The sequence below is a fragment of the Ammospiza caudacuta genome, chromosome 21, assembly GCF_027887145.1.
Source record: "Ammospiza caudacuta isolate bAmmCau1 chromosome 21, bAmmCau1.pri, whole genome shotgun sequence".
Lineage (NCBI taxonomy): Eukaryota > Metazoa > Chordata > Aves > Passeriformes > Passerellidae > Ammospiza > Ammospiza caudacuta.
The window spans coordinates 6,955,812-6,972,478 of NC_080613.1; the positions used below are offsets into that span (position 1 = coordinate 6,955,812).

Sequence of the window (16,667 nt, forward strand, 5' to 3'; positions counted from 1 at the left end):
ACAGCATCAGAGCTGCACTAAGACACTTTAGTGTCTCCCTGTACGTGGAGATGGGATTTGGCAGCAGCTGGGCTTTGTCAGGGGCAGTGGAAGGAGAAGGGACAGATCTTGGTGAGATAAACGTGCACTTGTTGTGGAGGCCTCTGGGTGCTGCTCTTGCACAGAGCCGGATAATTCATTCCTCCCACAGTTTTAGGAGCCTCCCTGCCCTCCATTAGGTTTCCAGGTTGGGAGAAGTTTGTATCAGGTTCTTTGGCAGGACAAAGAATGTGGTGTGTTAGGACACTGTGTCTGTCCTGCTCTGCACACTGCTGGGGGGGAGAAAAATGGAAAGGAAGGCTGGGAATCATGAGGAGGGGAAGGAACTCCACCAAAAAGGAGGAAGCTGGATGCCTTGGTGTGGAGAGAAGTACTGAAACACATCCCACTGCTGGAGCATCACTCAGCTACTCTGGGGATTTATCCTAGTCCAGAGAGAGCAGAGCTGTTTCCCAAGGATAAAGACCTAGCCCAGGGCAAGGAAGTATCTGTTCTCCTGTCCCCCTTCCTCCTGGCACTTGCTCAAAACTGGGGATTGTGAGGTTTCCAGTCAGTAGGAGAAAAGATCAGGACCTGCTCTCTACCAGACTGCAAAGATATTGCTTTTTATTTTCTGTTCCTCTGTTATTTGTAAGAGTTGGGGGATTCACATTTGCTTTTTTTCCTGTCTCCTTTAAGCACTCCATGCTTGAGTCATATAATTGTATAACTCACAACTTCCATTAAAAAAAATAAGAATAGGCTGTCTTTTAGGATTGCGGAGGAAAGCCAGAAAATGCAAGTCTTTGAATCTCAAAACACAGAAGGCAAATAAAAAGCATTGCAGATATTGTTGTTTTGCTCAGTAGATAAATACATACATATGCATGTGCTTCTAAATTCTGGGGTTCAGTTCATTCTTTGGGAGAACAGGCTCAGATGTGCAATAGCACATAATCCCTAACTCAGGTGTGTGTGTATCTGGAATTAGAATAGGAACTGAAAATTTAACCTTGCCCAATCCTCCCCTCCTGAAACAGCCATGAGGGGAGGTTTTCCATGGAATGCAGCAATGGTTTGGGTTGGAAGAGCCCTTAAAGATCACTCAGTTTCAATCCTCTGCCACAAGAAGGGACAGATTGGGGTGACTCCTCAGCTTTTCTGCAGCATCTGATGCCCTCAGACTGAATTTTCATCCTAGAAGGATCCTGCATTTGTATTCCTGTATGATATATATTATATTAAAGCTATACTAAAAGAATAGAAGAAAGGATTTCATCAGAAGGCTGGCTAAGAATAGAAAAGGAAAGAATGATAACAAAGGTTTGTGGCTCGGACTCTCTGTCCAAGCCAGCTGACTGTGATTGGCCATTAATTAGAAACAACCACATGAGACCAATCACAGATGCACCTGTTGCATTCCACAGCAGCAGATAACCATTGTTTACATTTTGTTCCTGAGGCCTCCCAGCTTCTCAGGAGGAAAAATCCTAAGGAAAGGATTTTTCATAAAATGTGTCTGTGACATGCTTGCACATGGCTTTTGTGTCCTCCATAAAGGGCTGGGATTTGGGAACCTGTGCAGTGGTGATTTTTAATGGCCATACTTCTGACAGGACACGAGGAAACGGCCTCAAGTTGCACCAGAGGATGTTTTAGGTATTAGGAATTGTTGAACAGCATTGAAGGGGCTGCTCAGGGAAGTGGTGGAGTTACCGTCCCTGGAAGGTTCAAAAATTGTGTGGATAAGGCAGTTTTAATGGTGAATGTGGTGCCACCACATTGCTGGGTGTTTGTTGGACTGCATGGTCCTGGAGGTCTTTACCAAATTTAATGATTTAGTGGTTCTGGCCCTATTTCTGTTCTCTGTAACTGATGTGGGGCTGTGTTTGCACATCATCAGCACCCTGAGTGAGGTGTGGAGGCAGAGATGAACTGAGCCCTGGGCAGCAGAACAGAGCAGCAACTTCAGCCATGACCCCACCATCTGCTTTAGTCTTTCTGGTGAAATACTTTGCCCTATCTCTACATCTGTGTGGATTTTCTTCATGATTGGGTTATATTCTGGATCTGTTTCTTGGAAAAGTTGTTCATCTCCTGCTGCTTTAGCTTCTCCATCTACAGTGACACATTTGTTTAAAGGTGCTTTGAGATCCACATATCAAAGTCACAAATAACAGCTAAAGAAAACATGACTCATGATGGGGAAATTGCCAAGCATGTGCCTGAATAACCAAGTGCCTCAGAGCTTCACAAACAGATCCCAGGAAACAAAAGCATTTGCATTCACAAGTCCCTGTTCACTAGCTAGGACAGGACAAAAATAAAGCTTTTTCTTTATGAAGTGTTGCATAAAAAGCATGGTTATCTTTTCATTGCAGGCCACTTTGCAGCATGCAAAGAGATTGCCTTTCTTCATGAGTTTGTGAATTTTTATTTTATTGCAGTCTTTTTATTTCCTCCATCAAAACATGCCTGAGTTTGAAATGGCATGACTAGGAATGAAAATTAAATACATCAAAACTGATTTTTGTAGAAATGAGATTTTGGAGCAACCAGGGAATATTCAAGGCTTTCTCACAGCTTGTGTTCAGTTTTTTTGCTAAAGAGGGATGTAGTCTGAGGAAATGGGTCACCTTTTTCCTAGAGAAAATTTCTTCAGTTTTACTGTAATTCTGAAATGTCATAGGCTTTTGGGGACTTTTTTTTTCTTTTTTAATCTTGAGCAAAGCACAAATGTCTCTGATTATGTATGACTCGAATTTTGCTGCAGCTATACTCTGCAGCCTAATTTTTTTTTAGCCCTTAACCTCTTATCTTATGCTATTTGCTAGTAATTTCAGACCCAGCCAGCATCTGAATCCTATACTGAGAGGGAGCATCCTCTGCATACAACCACTGTGGATATTCCTGCTTGAATATTGAAAAGCAACCCTTGGCCAGTGGCCTGAGTGGAACAGCACAGCTTGGAAAGCAAAGGGATGTTGAACCCCAGCTCTGAGGGTGAAGGCACAGAACTGAGGGACCATGAGGAGGAACCAGTGTTTTCTCCTAAACCAACTCAGAGGAAATAATGTCCCAACACTATAGAAATTAAGCGGCAAGGATCGAAGCAGGAGGGAAGTGTAGATTTATTTTACTACTTCAACACAGCTTTTGTTCACTCTCTCCTACCTCTGCCATGTACTCCCAGAAGCTTCGTGCAAGGCCCCTTGCAATGACTGAGACGATGGAGGATATGAGGAGATGAGATATGAGGGTATGAGGATATAGGGGTATGAGGATACGGGATAATCCCATCCCTTGTGCCATTCTGAGCCTGGTGGCCATCTGTTGGATCTTTGTGAGCAGGCAGTGCTTAGTCTGCCTGTCCTGTTGCAAGTTTTCTTCCCTGCAGATCCCCTTTGTGCAGCCTGGTGTGACGGTGTGCACAGGGGTTTTCGGACTGGGGAAGAGACGAGATTCCGACTCCATGTTTCAGAAGGCTTGATTTGTTATTTTATGATATATATTACATTCAAACTTTACTAAAAGAATAGAAGAAAGGATTTCATCAGAAGGCTAGCTAAGAATAGAATAGGAAAGAATGATAACAAAGGCTTGTGGCTCGGACTCTGTCCGAGCCAGCTGACTGTGATTGGCCATTAATTAGAAACAACCACATGAGACCAATCACAGATGCACCTGTTGCATTCCACAGCAGCAGATAACCATTGTTTACATTTTGTTCCTGAGGCCTCCCAGCTTCTCAGGAGGAAAAATCCTAAGGAAAGGATTTTTCATAAAAGATGTCTGCGACAGCCTGGAGCACACCTTTCCACATGAAGGGTGGGCATGGGCTGGACTCTCCTCACTGCACTTTATGTGCACAAAACCCTCCTCAGCTGCCCTGAAGTGAAGGATCCCTGGTGGGAACAGGTGACTTTGCCAACTGGTGGCCTTTAGGCATCCCAGCCTCCCACCAGCTCCTGCCTGGAGTGCTCGGTGGTGTCTCCATCAGCTGAGGATGACTCAGGGCCAGGGGTGGGCAACAGGGGACACTTTCCCATTACTGCCTGCTCTGCCCACAAGCCTGGCAGCTGTGCCCAGGTGGCTCTGCCAGCAGGGCTCAGCTGGGTACAGGAGGCAGGAGCAGCTTTGTATTTAAACATCATCTTCTGTTCTTTTTTTCCCCCCCTCCTAAATCAGTGAATTTGAGCCTTTGCCAAGTGAGCAGCACAACTGACCAGAGGAGGGGTGATAGCTCCATTTTCTAACAACAGCTCGAGTTTTGAAACATAGCTGCATGCTGTGTTGGAGAAAATTTGGTGCTTTTTCTTGAGAAAAAGGGCAATCAAGGCTAAATTTCTGATATTACTTTCCCAGTATTGACAAACGCCTTGCTCAAGCTGCAAGCAGTGCAGCAGCCAGGTACCCTCACCTGCAACGTGAGGAATTAAGGTTCAAGGGGACATTTCTCAGGCTTTTCATCTGAGCAAACTGTGAATCATGATAAGCACAGAGCAAACTTTGGGGCTGTGGTGTCACAGGCTGAGGTTATCAGCTCGCTACAGCTAAAATTAGGAAAAAAGCCTGTGGTCCACACACACCCCTATCTTCAGGAAATGAAGGAAGTGGAATTGAATGAAATTATTTGTTCCAAACTGTGTTCTTGTTACAGCCTTTGACTGGTGCTGTTGTGCTCCTAGGAGCATTGGCAGGCTCTGAACCCACATGGTGAATTTTGGGGCAGCACCACTTGCTGACAGGGTCCATGGGGTCACAAGGGCTCACCAGAGCTTCACATGGGCCAGTCACCCCTGGGTGATTTATCTGCTCTATAAATTAAACTTTCCTTGCCTGACTTCTGTTGCAAACTTGGTTACAAAATATTTAAATATTGTCATGTACTACTTAGCCACAAAGGGGGGGGCTTCATCGAGGGTGTAATCCTCTACTTTACTAGAGTCCCAATAAGCACATCAAAACGTGAAAAGGTCTAGTTTGTTGGGTGGTTTTTTGTGGATTTATTGTTTGTTTTGGGGTTTGGGGTTTTTTTTGTCAGGTTATTTTTGTGTGTTGTGTTAGTTTTGTTTGGATTTTTCTTTGTTTTGTTGGAGTTATTCGTAGTTTTTTCTTGTTCCCCCCTTTGCCCCCCAAACCAATTGGTACAGCACCAGACTGCATGGTTTGGGACATTTTTTCTGTCTGTGCCACATGTTTCTATACAGCCTTATTTGTCTCAGCATCCTGTGTCTTGGCTTCCCTTCCACCCTGTTGTTGGCTGATCCCTGCCCTCCTCCCCCTGGATTTGTTTGCAAAGAAGGGAATTGAAAGAAGTGTGGAGAAGAGAACAATCATGCCAGCTATCCTAGCTTTCAAATTCCTCAAATTCCTTGAATGACTCAAATGTTTCCATCCATTGCTTCAAAAGTGCTGTTCTTTGAAAGCTTCTTCTTGACAGCTCCTTGACATTCCAGGATCAGCTTGATTGTGAATTCTGGGTCAAACTTCTAGAGACAGAAATCCAGGAGACCCTGCTATGAAAAATGATATTTGTCTCATTGTTTTGGCAAGCAGAGAACTCAAAATGCCTGATTCACAGGTGAGTTTCTCTAGGCTATGTCAGGTATTTTAGTGGAAGAACTGTTCTGCTGCCTGTCCTGTGATTTTTATCCTAATTCACAGTGAAGGACTGGGTGTCTCTGTGCTGTCCATCTCAGCACAGAAACCTGCAGCCTGTTGGAACAGCTTCCCCAGCAACTTGATAAACCATGTGTGGTCTGGGTGAGCTTTCGGGGAGCAAACAGCTCCAGAGCAGAACGTTTGCTGTCATTAATGACGATTGTTATGCTGTGGTGACGTGAAGAGTGCTGCGAGCTCTTGGAGAGATGTCACTGCTGCTTCCAGCAGCTCCCATCAAGCCCATGGGAGCTGCAGGGGCTCAGAGGGGCTGTCAGCCCAGTGTGGAACAGCTGAGGTGGTGTCAGCACTCATGGTGTTAGTTCAGGAGCACATAATCATGGAATGGTTAGATGCATGTGCTTTTATTAAGAGCTCCGGGTGTCAGGGGACACAAACCCAAATCTGACCTGCCATGGTTTCAGGATTGAAGATATTTTATATTCTATAGTTTTATAACTTACATATTGATTATTAAACTTATATTGTTCTATTGTATACATTGATCTCATCCAAGCATGGATTTCTCATAATCCCCCTCAAACATCAAACCTTCTATTGTATACATTGCTTTCATCCAAGCATGGATTTCTCATGATCCCCCTCAAACCCCTAACACGGTTTCTCATGATTCTCCTCATGGCTAAACAATAATTACATCTAATTACTAAATAATTGTCACATCTAACAATCATATCATTTATCATATACTGGTTACACAGGTGCAGTTTCACATGATCTAGCAAACACAAGGCCTAACATTTCCCAGGGCCCACCCTAAACATTTCCCAAGCCTAACTTTCTTTCTAACTCTCCGAATTTTCTATGATTTTAAAACCTTCCACTGTCAATGGGAACGCCCACCAGCACATCTGTGGGGTGGCTGATGCTGATGGAGGCTGGTGTTGGGAAGGGTCTGTGCAGTGCTCAAGGTGTGGGGTTTTTGCAAGGAAATCTGCACAAATAACCTTACAGGGAGAGCTGGGGGATGAATGTCCACGAGCTGTTTGCACTGGAGCTGGTGGGTGAGGTGGAAGCATTGCAGCACCTGGGTCTGGTGGGGTTTGGTAACAGATCCACTGAGGGCTGGGGAAGGCAGCTGTGCTGAAGAAGTTCAGACGTTACTGTGTGTTACTGAGGATGCAGAAATCCATTACCTAGAGGTGGTCCCGAGCAGCTGAAAGGGTCAAAACCCATTCTACTATGTTTTCATGTGCTTGGATTTGAAATTAGGGTTAAGAATTACAGCCCCATCCTGGCCATGATCACATTTAATAATAAACAAACTTCATAATGATCAAATTTAATGACCTATCTTTTAACTTGTTCTTACCTATGCTGAATCACTCTGCTTTGAGTCTCTAATTTATGTCAGTTTTTTTTCTAAGAAATTGATCTTTTGGGCACCCAGAAATTCCATGTTGCTTCCTAAGAGACCCAAATGCAGTCCTATCCTAAGAGCAAGCACAACATTTGGAATCATGTTTGTCTGACTGGATTTTAATTCAGTGCTGGCACAACCTGTTTACCAAGGGGCTTTCAAGGTCACATGAAATTCCTCTAACTTTGAAGTAAATTTATTTAATTTTGATTCTTGCAACTGTCATATTGCTCTGGGCCCCTTTTTTACCTCCCACACCCCCTCTCTCCAAAAATAAACCTCAGAGCTTTCAACTCTGTAACAATTTAATATCTTTAAGAAAATGATTAGAGAGATGAAAACAAAACTCTTGAGCAGGCTGAACTGCTTGCCAAAAAAGGGGGGAATATCTGAGGTTTCAGACCCCTCAGCCAACACCAAGAACATGGCCAAAGGGCAGACCAAGAGGAAAAGCAACAGGAGATTCTTCCTTTGTCCTTTGGAACCAGGTGGAGGAGGATTCAAACTCTGATTGTCCTCCCCTTGCTTCAGTCCTACCCAGGTAAATGCCCTTATAACAATAAAGCTGCTGCAGACAGCGCAGCATTTACCAATAGCTCAATAGTCAATTTATTTATCTCATTCACCTGCCAGCTGTCATAAGTGAGCCTGTCTGCTTGTCTGGTTGTTATGCAAAATGCTGTTGTACTTTCAGCTTAAGTGATTTCTTTTTCATACTTCTCTGGAATGAAATTTTTAGCTTTTTTATTTTTGTTGTTTTATTTTTTTCTCTCTTTCATGGCAGAGCTTCAGCCTCTGTCTAATTTGGATCTAGTTTAAATCTACAGACTGGAGGTTTTTAAATAGATTAGGGGGGGACAAGTGCCAAACCCTCACAGGAAACTAATTCTTGCAGGTCCTTTGAAAAGCTCAGCTTTGAAGAGTGACTTCTTCATGCTGGCCTAGATAGGGAAGAGGCTGAAGGAATATTGCACTGCTCAGCCTGGGGCTGTCTGGCATTTTGAGGGCACAGACTGGAAATGAAATATCACTGACCCCACCATAATCACAGATACCCCACGCAGGCTCCTCCAAAGCCTGATCTGGCAGAACAAGATAAGCATTGTGGTGCTGTTGTCATGCTCAGCCCTGTCCCTTGGCTTTGTTTGCAGCATCCAGGGCTCACAGGAACCTGGAAGAGCCATCATCCTGAGGACTGCAGATAATCAGGGCTCTGGCTGGGACAACTGGGCTGGAGAAAGGAAAGGCAGAGCAAAACAAAACCCCCAAACCAAGAGCTTTGTTGTAGGAGCATCTGGAAGGGATCTGGAAGATTTAGGGCTAACACAGAACTGGTTTCTGAACCAGACAAGGCTTAAATCTGTCTGGTTTGGTTCACACTCATTCTGACAGCTACTAATATTTGTCTGCAGCACACACAGACATGTCCAAAAATGTCTCCCTTAATGATGGGGAAGTGCTTGAAAGAAAACAGGGGCAGAGACACCAAAATCCCAGGGAACATCTCTCCGACATCAGGGAGTCCTGGTGACATCACAGTCAATTATGTGGGCAATATGCCAAGGGGAGGGCATGAAATAATGTTTGTGTACTGCTGTCACTGCAGAGTGTGCTCCCATCACCTTTGGGAGCAACGGGTGGCTTTCAAGATAAATTTTATTAAAAAAGCAAAGAGCCATGGAGCAGAAAGAAGCTGGTGCCTTGTCCTTGCCCAGTTCCCAGGGAGGGGTGGGGCTGCTCCTGTTTGAGTGTGCACTTGGTGGGATGCTCTGAAGGATGCACATCCAGCACCTGGAGGGGCTGGGCTCTTCTGTTTAGGCTTGTTCAATGACTCTGCTATTTTTTTTTTTTCCCTTTTAAAACTTTCCTGTTCATTATTTAACACATTTAATTTCTTTTTTTGTTTCAAGCACCAGCCCTCATGGTCTATGTTGAACCTCTTTCCTCACTTACATGCTTTAGTTGTCTTGGCCATGTGGAGATGGAGAATTTAATTTGCTCTGATGGCCCCTCTTCCTCAGACTTCCCTCTCTGGGCAGAGATGCTCCTGCCCTTGGATCCTGCTGTCCTTTCTGATGGTGGGCCTGCATGATGTACCTATTCCAGCCTCTTGACTTTTCCTCCCTCTTCTGTAGTTTGTTCCCCTGTTTTTCTGTTTCCCTGGAGGGTCACAGTGCTAATGAGCACTGAGACATTCCTAGTGGCTCCTTCTGCCCCTGACATGCTGGCCTTGATGGAGGCTCATTAATGCAGCTTGAAGGGGCAGTGTTTTCTCATCCTCAGCCCTATTCAAATAAAGTGTGTCCCCTTGCTGGTATACAGGCAGGAAAGCCCTCAATCTGTGCATGTGCATCCTTGAGGCAGCACTGCACCCTTCATCCCTCTTCCCTCCCATCTCCCTTCCCCTTTCAGCACCTCCCATCACTTTCAGCCCTTAAAGAAGCTCCTCTGGGTTTCCTCTTGAGGACCTGGAGGGCATTTCCTGGCACAGCCCAAATTCCCTTGGGGCTTCCTGTTGACACAGAGCCCCAACAAGTGCCTCACCCCACTAACCAGACCTTGGGTCAGAGTTTCGCCTTATTCTGTCTCCCTCAGGGATACCGACCCTTCTCCTCCTTGCTGAGAGTTTTCTCACCTTCCCAAAGCCATTCAAAATTCAGGTTCTTGGGATTTCCCCTGAGTATCAGAAAACTCTGTACTGATCCCAGCTGTACCATGGGGTGCCCCTAATCCCAGTGGAGTCTTTTGCAACTTCTTCACCTGGAAAATGAGTGATGCACACGGCAATATTTCTCTTTTTAAAATGTCTCAGCAGCTGTAGAGGCCTCAGCTATGTGTCCCAGGTGGTGGCACAGAGATTGTGGTGCCACTGGTGTCTCAGAGAAATAAAGAGTGAAATGCAGCCCAGGATGGTTTTGTGAGGAAACCATTTTGCACCCATTATCCACAAATGCAAGGCCTTGGTAAATCCTCCCAAGAGCCACAGGTGGAAGGATTCAGTGGTGACAAACAGACAAGAGTATTGCTTACCTAACCCAGCACTCTGAATTAATTTTGGCCGATTTTCTGCTTCTGCAGAAAATGCAATTAAATCTAGAGTTGAAAGCTAATAGAAAACCTGTTCTTGGAGGTGTTTCTTCAGAGACTTCAGGAGTTTCAGGCTGGAACATTCCCTAAGGCCAGATCTATGCTGTTCCCTGCAAATATAATTTTTTTTATGACCTCAATAATTCTAAATTATTTCAGTAGCCATATCTATTAATGTTAAGTCTATTTTCCAAAACTGTACCATAATCTTGGCCTCAGGTGCGTCTTGCAGCAGAGGGTTCTGTAGGTTGCATGGAAGATTGCTGGAATTAGAAGTTTGCTTTCCATGGAAAATATTGGAATTCAGTGAGCCAAGTTTAAATTGTGTTTTTTGGACTTTAAAAAGGAAGCTTAACAAGGCCATATCATTTGTTTGACTGTTGAGGTTGGAGCAGATGACCGTACTGGTGTTCCCTTCCTTTGTTTCCAATCCCAATGAATCAACAGCACACAAAGAGATGAAACAGCCAAATGCTATGTAAAACCTATAAAAAAAGCCTGAAAAATGTCACTAAGTAAATTCAAATAATGCATAACTTAGAGGGAATTGCAACTGGTTCATGGATATTCTATGAGCAGAAGATAAACATCTAACTTAGTTGCATAAATTATTCATCATAACATATTTGCTCAGCTTTTCTTGTCAGCTGGGGAAGCCACACATCCAAGCACAGGGAGAGCAGAGCAGAGCTGGGCTTTCACCTGCTGATGTGCCCTGGGAGCAGGGAGCCCTAGGGAGGGATGGCATCAATAACAGTTGGGTGGAAAAGTCTCCTTCACCGTTGTTGGGATCTCTGCTGGTCAGAGTGACCCCGAGAAAAATTGGAAAGTCTTTTTTCCCAGCCCAGTGCTTGAAGAATGAGTCAGGGCTCTTCATTTCTCGGTCTCAAGGTCGTTTATTGTTCCTTATCTATAAAATTCTTTCTCCTGCCCCACTGAGGTCCATCCAGCAGGACAGTTCAAGGCACTCTGCCTGCCCCTAGAGTGGTGTTATGTCTTTATACTAAAAACTACGCATACAATGTTTACCATAACTTCCCAATACCTATCACCTATGTTAGACAGTGAGCTTCTACTCTAAACCAATCCAAATGTGCCACCATCACAGCAGAAGATGGAAGGCAAGAAGAAGAAGGAGAAAGGCTGGGCACACCCAGTTCCCTCCATCTTACCCCCTAAATCCCCATTCTAAAAACCCCAAAATCTATTTTTTCACCCCGTGATAACTTCACTAATATTCTATTTAACTGTTGTGGCTTGCTGATCTTCATGTAAGGTTGGTAATTTGCTCCACGGGTCATAATCAAACCCACAGGTGTTTTGGGCTCTGTGCCAGGGTCTCTGAGCCCCCTGGCAGGGGTCTGGGCTGCTCAGGACAGCCAGAGGGATGTCCTGGGTCCTGACAACTGTCATGCTTTAGATGTAGATTCTGCTCAGGGTTCTTCCTCTGCATTAATGGGGACTGGGATTGTCCCTCGGCAGCAGGAAAGGCTGGAGATATGCCAGTGATTCCTTCTAAACTCCTGCTTTTGCCTCCTGCCAGGGGTGCCAAGGGGTGATGTTGGACCTGATGTAGAGAATGAACCCACTTTCCCTTTGGACACATTGTTTATCCAAATGTTATTCTCCTTTCCTGCCTTCCTTGCCCATCACTTCCCAGTTTGCCCTGAATGGTGACACTCTGGATCTGATATATCATGGAATCCTGGAGTGGTTTGAGTCAGAAGGGACCTTAAAGCTCATCCCATCCCACCCCTGCCATGGCAGGGACACCTCCCACTGTCCCAGGCTGCTCCCAGCCCTGTCCATGGGCACTTCCAGGGATCCAGGGGCAGCCACAGCTTCCCTGAAGGAGAGCAGGGATCAATGCCTGACCAGCTGCACATTTCAGCTCTTTGCTGCTAAATTATCTATTGCAAAGCAGCAAAACCAAACTCTCTGTACTTTATTGGGAGCATGAAACATTCCCTCAGCCCTTTCTGAACACGTGCTGGCTCTGGGGTGCTCTGGTCCCTCCTGACTTTATGGATGCTGCAGGAAGCAGGAATCTGAATGTGTGCTTGAGTTTTACAGGAAGCAAAAATTGTCTCTTTGGAGAGGAAGCGCAGGTGGCATTGTTCCTATGCTTGCTAGTTGTGATCTTTCTGATGGAACATGGGTGTATCTATTTATTTATTATAAAACTTGTCTGTCTTTAAGCATCCAGCTCTGCCTCTTCCCATGCAGTGCAGCTGCTGAAGGGACCATTCCTTCCTCAAAGGGGATTTCCTTGTGGAGCAATGTCTGGGATTGGAGCTCTAATCTGGGATGATTGGAGGAACCTCTCTGTGGTGTCAGAGAACAACTATTTGTCTTTACTTTTTAAGTTTTATCTATCATGGAAATCAACTTTTTCACAATTCTGGGACAGCAGAGAACACCCTCTGCTCCATAAAGGGAATGCATTGGGGATGTATTTATTATCTGCAGACAACTTGGGAGCAAATGATCTGTTTCAATCGCTCCTTGTATTAAGAACCCATTGTATGGGGTTTGTTGCCTTTTGACTGAGGTTTTTCTAGGAAGGATGGATGTTTCCTCAGATTGCAAGGTTTGACACTAATGACTCTTGTAATGTAGTAGGAGGCGTGTTTTGTTTTGGCATTTTCACTTGGCTTGTGAAAGCAAAGAACTACAGAGGGGGCATTAGCTCAGGTGTAAGGAGATATTTTGAAGTAAATAGCTGGCACTTTGCTGTTTTGGTGAATGTAACTGCTGTCAGGCAGCGTGGAGTGTTGTGAAGGGGCACAATCAAAATAAATACCTGCATAATTGCATTAAGTCAAATAACCCAACACACGCAGAGTGGACTGAGTCTAGAATCAACCTGGGCAGAAAAAATCTGGTTCGTGCTCCTGGCTTTGTACTGAGTCTCTAAATGTGTCTCAGTGTCAGGGTCTGCCAGCCAGGTGGGGTTGGTGTCCTGGGAGGACACACCCTGATGGGAAGTGCTGCCTCAGGGCCAGGGCCACACAGTGTGAGGAATTTTGTCTCCCCCAGTCACTCTGATGGAGCCCTGGAGATGGCTGAACTCCAGACTGGGATGGGAAATGGGGAATGAACTCCTTGTTTGGCTTGGCTTTGCTTGCCTGTGCAGCTTTTGCTTTATCTGCTGAACTGTTTATCTCTCACTTTCACCTTTCTGACTCTCTTCTCTAGGAGGAGTGAGTGGCTCTGTGGGGCTAAGCCAGCTGGGATTAAACCACAACACCTATGAGCTAAATAAAATATTTGTCTTAAATGCAAGTAACAGGAATAGGTGGATGAAAAGTGACAGAGAAGCCTGTCTGGGATGGTCTGGGAGATAGCTGAAGATGGAGCAGGTGCATTGTAGGAGAATGGGTATAAATAACATCCTCTCCTTTAAGGAAGGCTTTGCTCAATATTTTTTGAAAGACATTAATAGGTTTCTCATTTTTCTGGTGCTCAGCTGGTGATGTTTCAGAGGCCTGATTTTTAGATTGCAGGTGTGCAAGCTATTCTCTAGGCACTTCCCTCTGTGTCGTTTCAAAATGGATACCTGCAATAAAGAACTGCTTTTGCAAACATTAACTTCATTTTTTTTCCCAGTTGCTCTCAGTTTAAAAGCATGGATTTGAGAATCACTTTCTTGGTTGTTTTTTTTTTTTTCTAAAATATGAACAAAACCTCCACTTTCATCCTGGACTCTGCCTATATCTGAATCCATCCTCTTACATTGTTTAGCTCAAAAATTGTTTTCCGAAAATGCTCTTTTGCCATACTCACAGTGCTGAAAGATGAAGATGTTTGGAGAAAATGTATTTTCTTCAGCTTTGCTTTGCTAAAGTGTGGCAGGAAGGCTTGTGGGCATTAGACATATAACAATGATCAGCTTGGGCAGATCTGTGATCTGTGATCGAGACCATTTGCTGACAGAGACCAGAATTTATGGAGAAGTGAAAGACCTCAGAGCGTGGGAGGGTGAAAACACCAGCCTGCTTTTATTTTAGGGCAGTCCAGCTCTCTGACAGACACCTCTGATGACGCCAAGGGCACCTCCTCACCAGCCTGACCCTTGTAGTGTATGGCTATTGTTCAGTAATGCCTCACTTTTCCTCTTCTCCTCCCCTTCCCCTCTATCCGGCCTCATGACCTCATGTGTGTATCCACATGGGGATGTCCAACAGCATTGGCCCCTTCTCCACCCCAGCGACTCCCCCTGCCCCTCCAGACCGGGAGCCTGACCCCTGTTGTGTTTTCCTGTGTTGTGGCACAGGGAGTTTGCCCGTTGGAAGGTGAGGAACACAGCCATCGAGAGGAGGGACCTGCTCCACAACCCGCTGCCCCTGATGCCCGAGTTCCAGAGGAGCATCCGCCTGCTGGGCAGGAGACCCACCACGCAGCAGTTCATTGACACCATCATCAAAAAGTACGGCACCCACCTGCTCATCTCTGCCACCCTGGGAGGTAGGTGGCACCTGGGGCTGGAGATGGGGGGTGGTGTTGGAAAAATACCAATATAACCTGATGGGATGTGCCTGAGCTTGTCTGACCCTTGCTGCTGAACCAAATAGTGGTGTTTCACCCCAGAGACACTTTTGGCCGGCTGGGTGTGTGGTGTTTCACCCCACAGACACTTTTGGCTGGCTGGGTGTGTGGTATTTCACCCCACAGACACTTTGGGCTGGCTGGGTGTGTGGTGTTTCACCCCACAGACACTTTTGGCCGGCTGGGTGTGTGGTGTTTCACCCCACAGACACTTTTGACTGGCTAAAGAGGGGGTGCCTAGAGCATGGATCAGGCTCATCTTGGTGGTGCCAGCCACAAGGACGAGAGGAACAGGCAGAAAGTGATGCCCTGGAAGTTCCAGCTGAATGTGAGGAAGAATTTCTTGGGAATATTGGAACAAATTCCCCAAGGAGGGTGGGGAGTCTCCTCACAGAAGATATTCCAGAACCAGCTGGATGCAGTCCTGTGCCATGTGCTCTGGGATGACCCATAGAGCAGGGAGGCTGAACCAAATGCCCCAGTGTGGTCCTTTCCAGTCTGAACCACCCTGAGGCTCTGAAAGCAGTGGGGGCACAGGCCAGGCTGCAGCTCCCCCTCCTGTCACAGACATCTTTTATGAAAAATCTTTTCCTTAGGAATTTTCCTCCTGAGAAGCTGGGAGGCCTCAGGAACAAAATGTAAACAATGGTTATCTGCTGCTGTGGAATGCAACAGGTGCATCTGGGATTGGTCTCACGTGGTTATTTCTAATTAATGGCCAATCACAGTCTCACAGTCTGAGACAGAAGCTTTTGTTATCATTCTTTCCTATTCTGTTCTTAGCTAGCCTTCTGATGAAACTTTTTCTTCTATTCTTTTAGTATAGTTTTAATGTAAAATATATCATAAAATAATAAATCAAGCCTTCTGAAACATGGGGTCAGATCCTCATGCCTTCCCTCATCCAAGAACCCCTGTGAACACCATCACACCCTCCCAAAGAGCCTTTGCAAATGAATTCAGAGTGTGAGGTGGGAGCTGTGCCCCTGTGCTGCTCTGACCAAATGTGTTTGTCAGGAGAAACACGTCCCTGTCCTGCCAGCCCTGCACCACTGCCCTCAGCTTCACAACAGAACCTGCCCATCCCTCTTTCTCACAGGATGAAAACAAATGCAGAGGGGGAAAAACATCCTTTCTTGCTGGAACTGGAGGAATTTTAAAGAGCTCCAGGAAAAGGGAGTTCAAGGAGTTGGGCAGGGAGCGTGAACAGAGGGGAAGAGATGGCCGGAAGGCTGAATGCATTAACATGGAGCAGACTTCTGGAAAAACAGCAGTTCAGTAAAATTCAAAATGTGTATGCAAGGGCTGCAGAGAGGTCTGAGTGTGCACAGAATGTGTCAGGGATGACATAAGAGAGAGCCCTGTAGGGCCATGAACTCCTGAGCAGGCGCTGCTGGTGGTGCTGCAGGAACATTTGGAGGGGTGAAAACCAGCAGCTCCTATTGATGTTTACTCCTGGTTCTTTGTTCCACTCTGTATTATTTTCATGGCTCTTTTCCCCCTTTGGGGTGTGCCTTTCTTTCATTTAAATGCTTTTCTTCCAAGAACGACTATCTGTGAGAAGGATTCTGCCATGGTAAAAGCTCAATTTTACTTCAAAATTTGTTGTGGTTGCTTCTTCTAACGTACCTCACCTCCAGCCTTGCCACATTGCTGTGTTTGTAGTGAACTTTGAGGAATTTCTGGCCATCTGTCTGTTCCCAGAGCATTCTGCAGACGCTGGCATGAGATTACATGTGTGCATGTGGTTCATGCACAAATTAGGCAGGTAGGTAAATTGGCACAGTTCCCCTGAAGTCCAGTGGCCTCTGGTGTGGTGATGTCCTTCAAAGATCCTTGGGCTGCTCTTCCAGTCCAGGCACCCAAACAAATCCATCCCATCAGCAAGAAATGTGAAATAAAGGAGGTTTCCAAGAATTGAAGAGCAAAAGTGACTTCTTTCTTCAGGCCTTAATGAAGTCTGGGTGAAGAT

General features: G+C 45.5%; 1 protein-coding gene across 1 annotated transcript in view; it reads left to right on the forward strand.

Annotated features, from left to right (window-relative positions):
- Nucleotides 1-16,667, forward strand: part of BRINP1 (BMP/retinoic acid inducible neural specific 1) — a 94,316-nt gene that overhangs the window by 51,790 nt on the left and 25,859 nt on the right. The window contains exon 3 of the mRNA XM_058818359.1: nucleotides 14,424-14,614. Coding sequence (XP_058674342.1) covers nucleotides 14,424-14,614 — 191 coding nt within the window. The remainder of the gene's footprint in view (nucleotides 1-14,423; nucleotides 14,615-16,667) is intronic.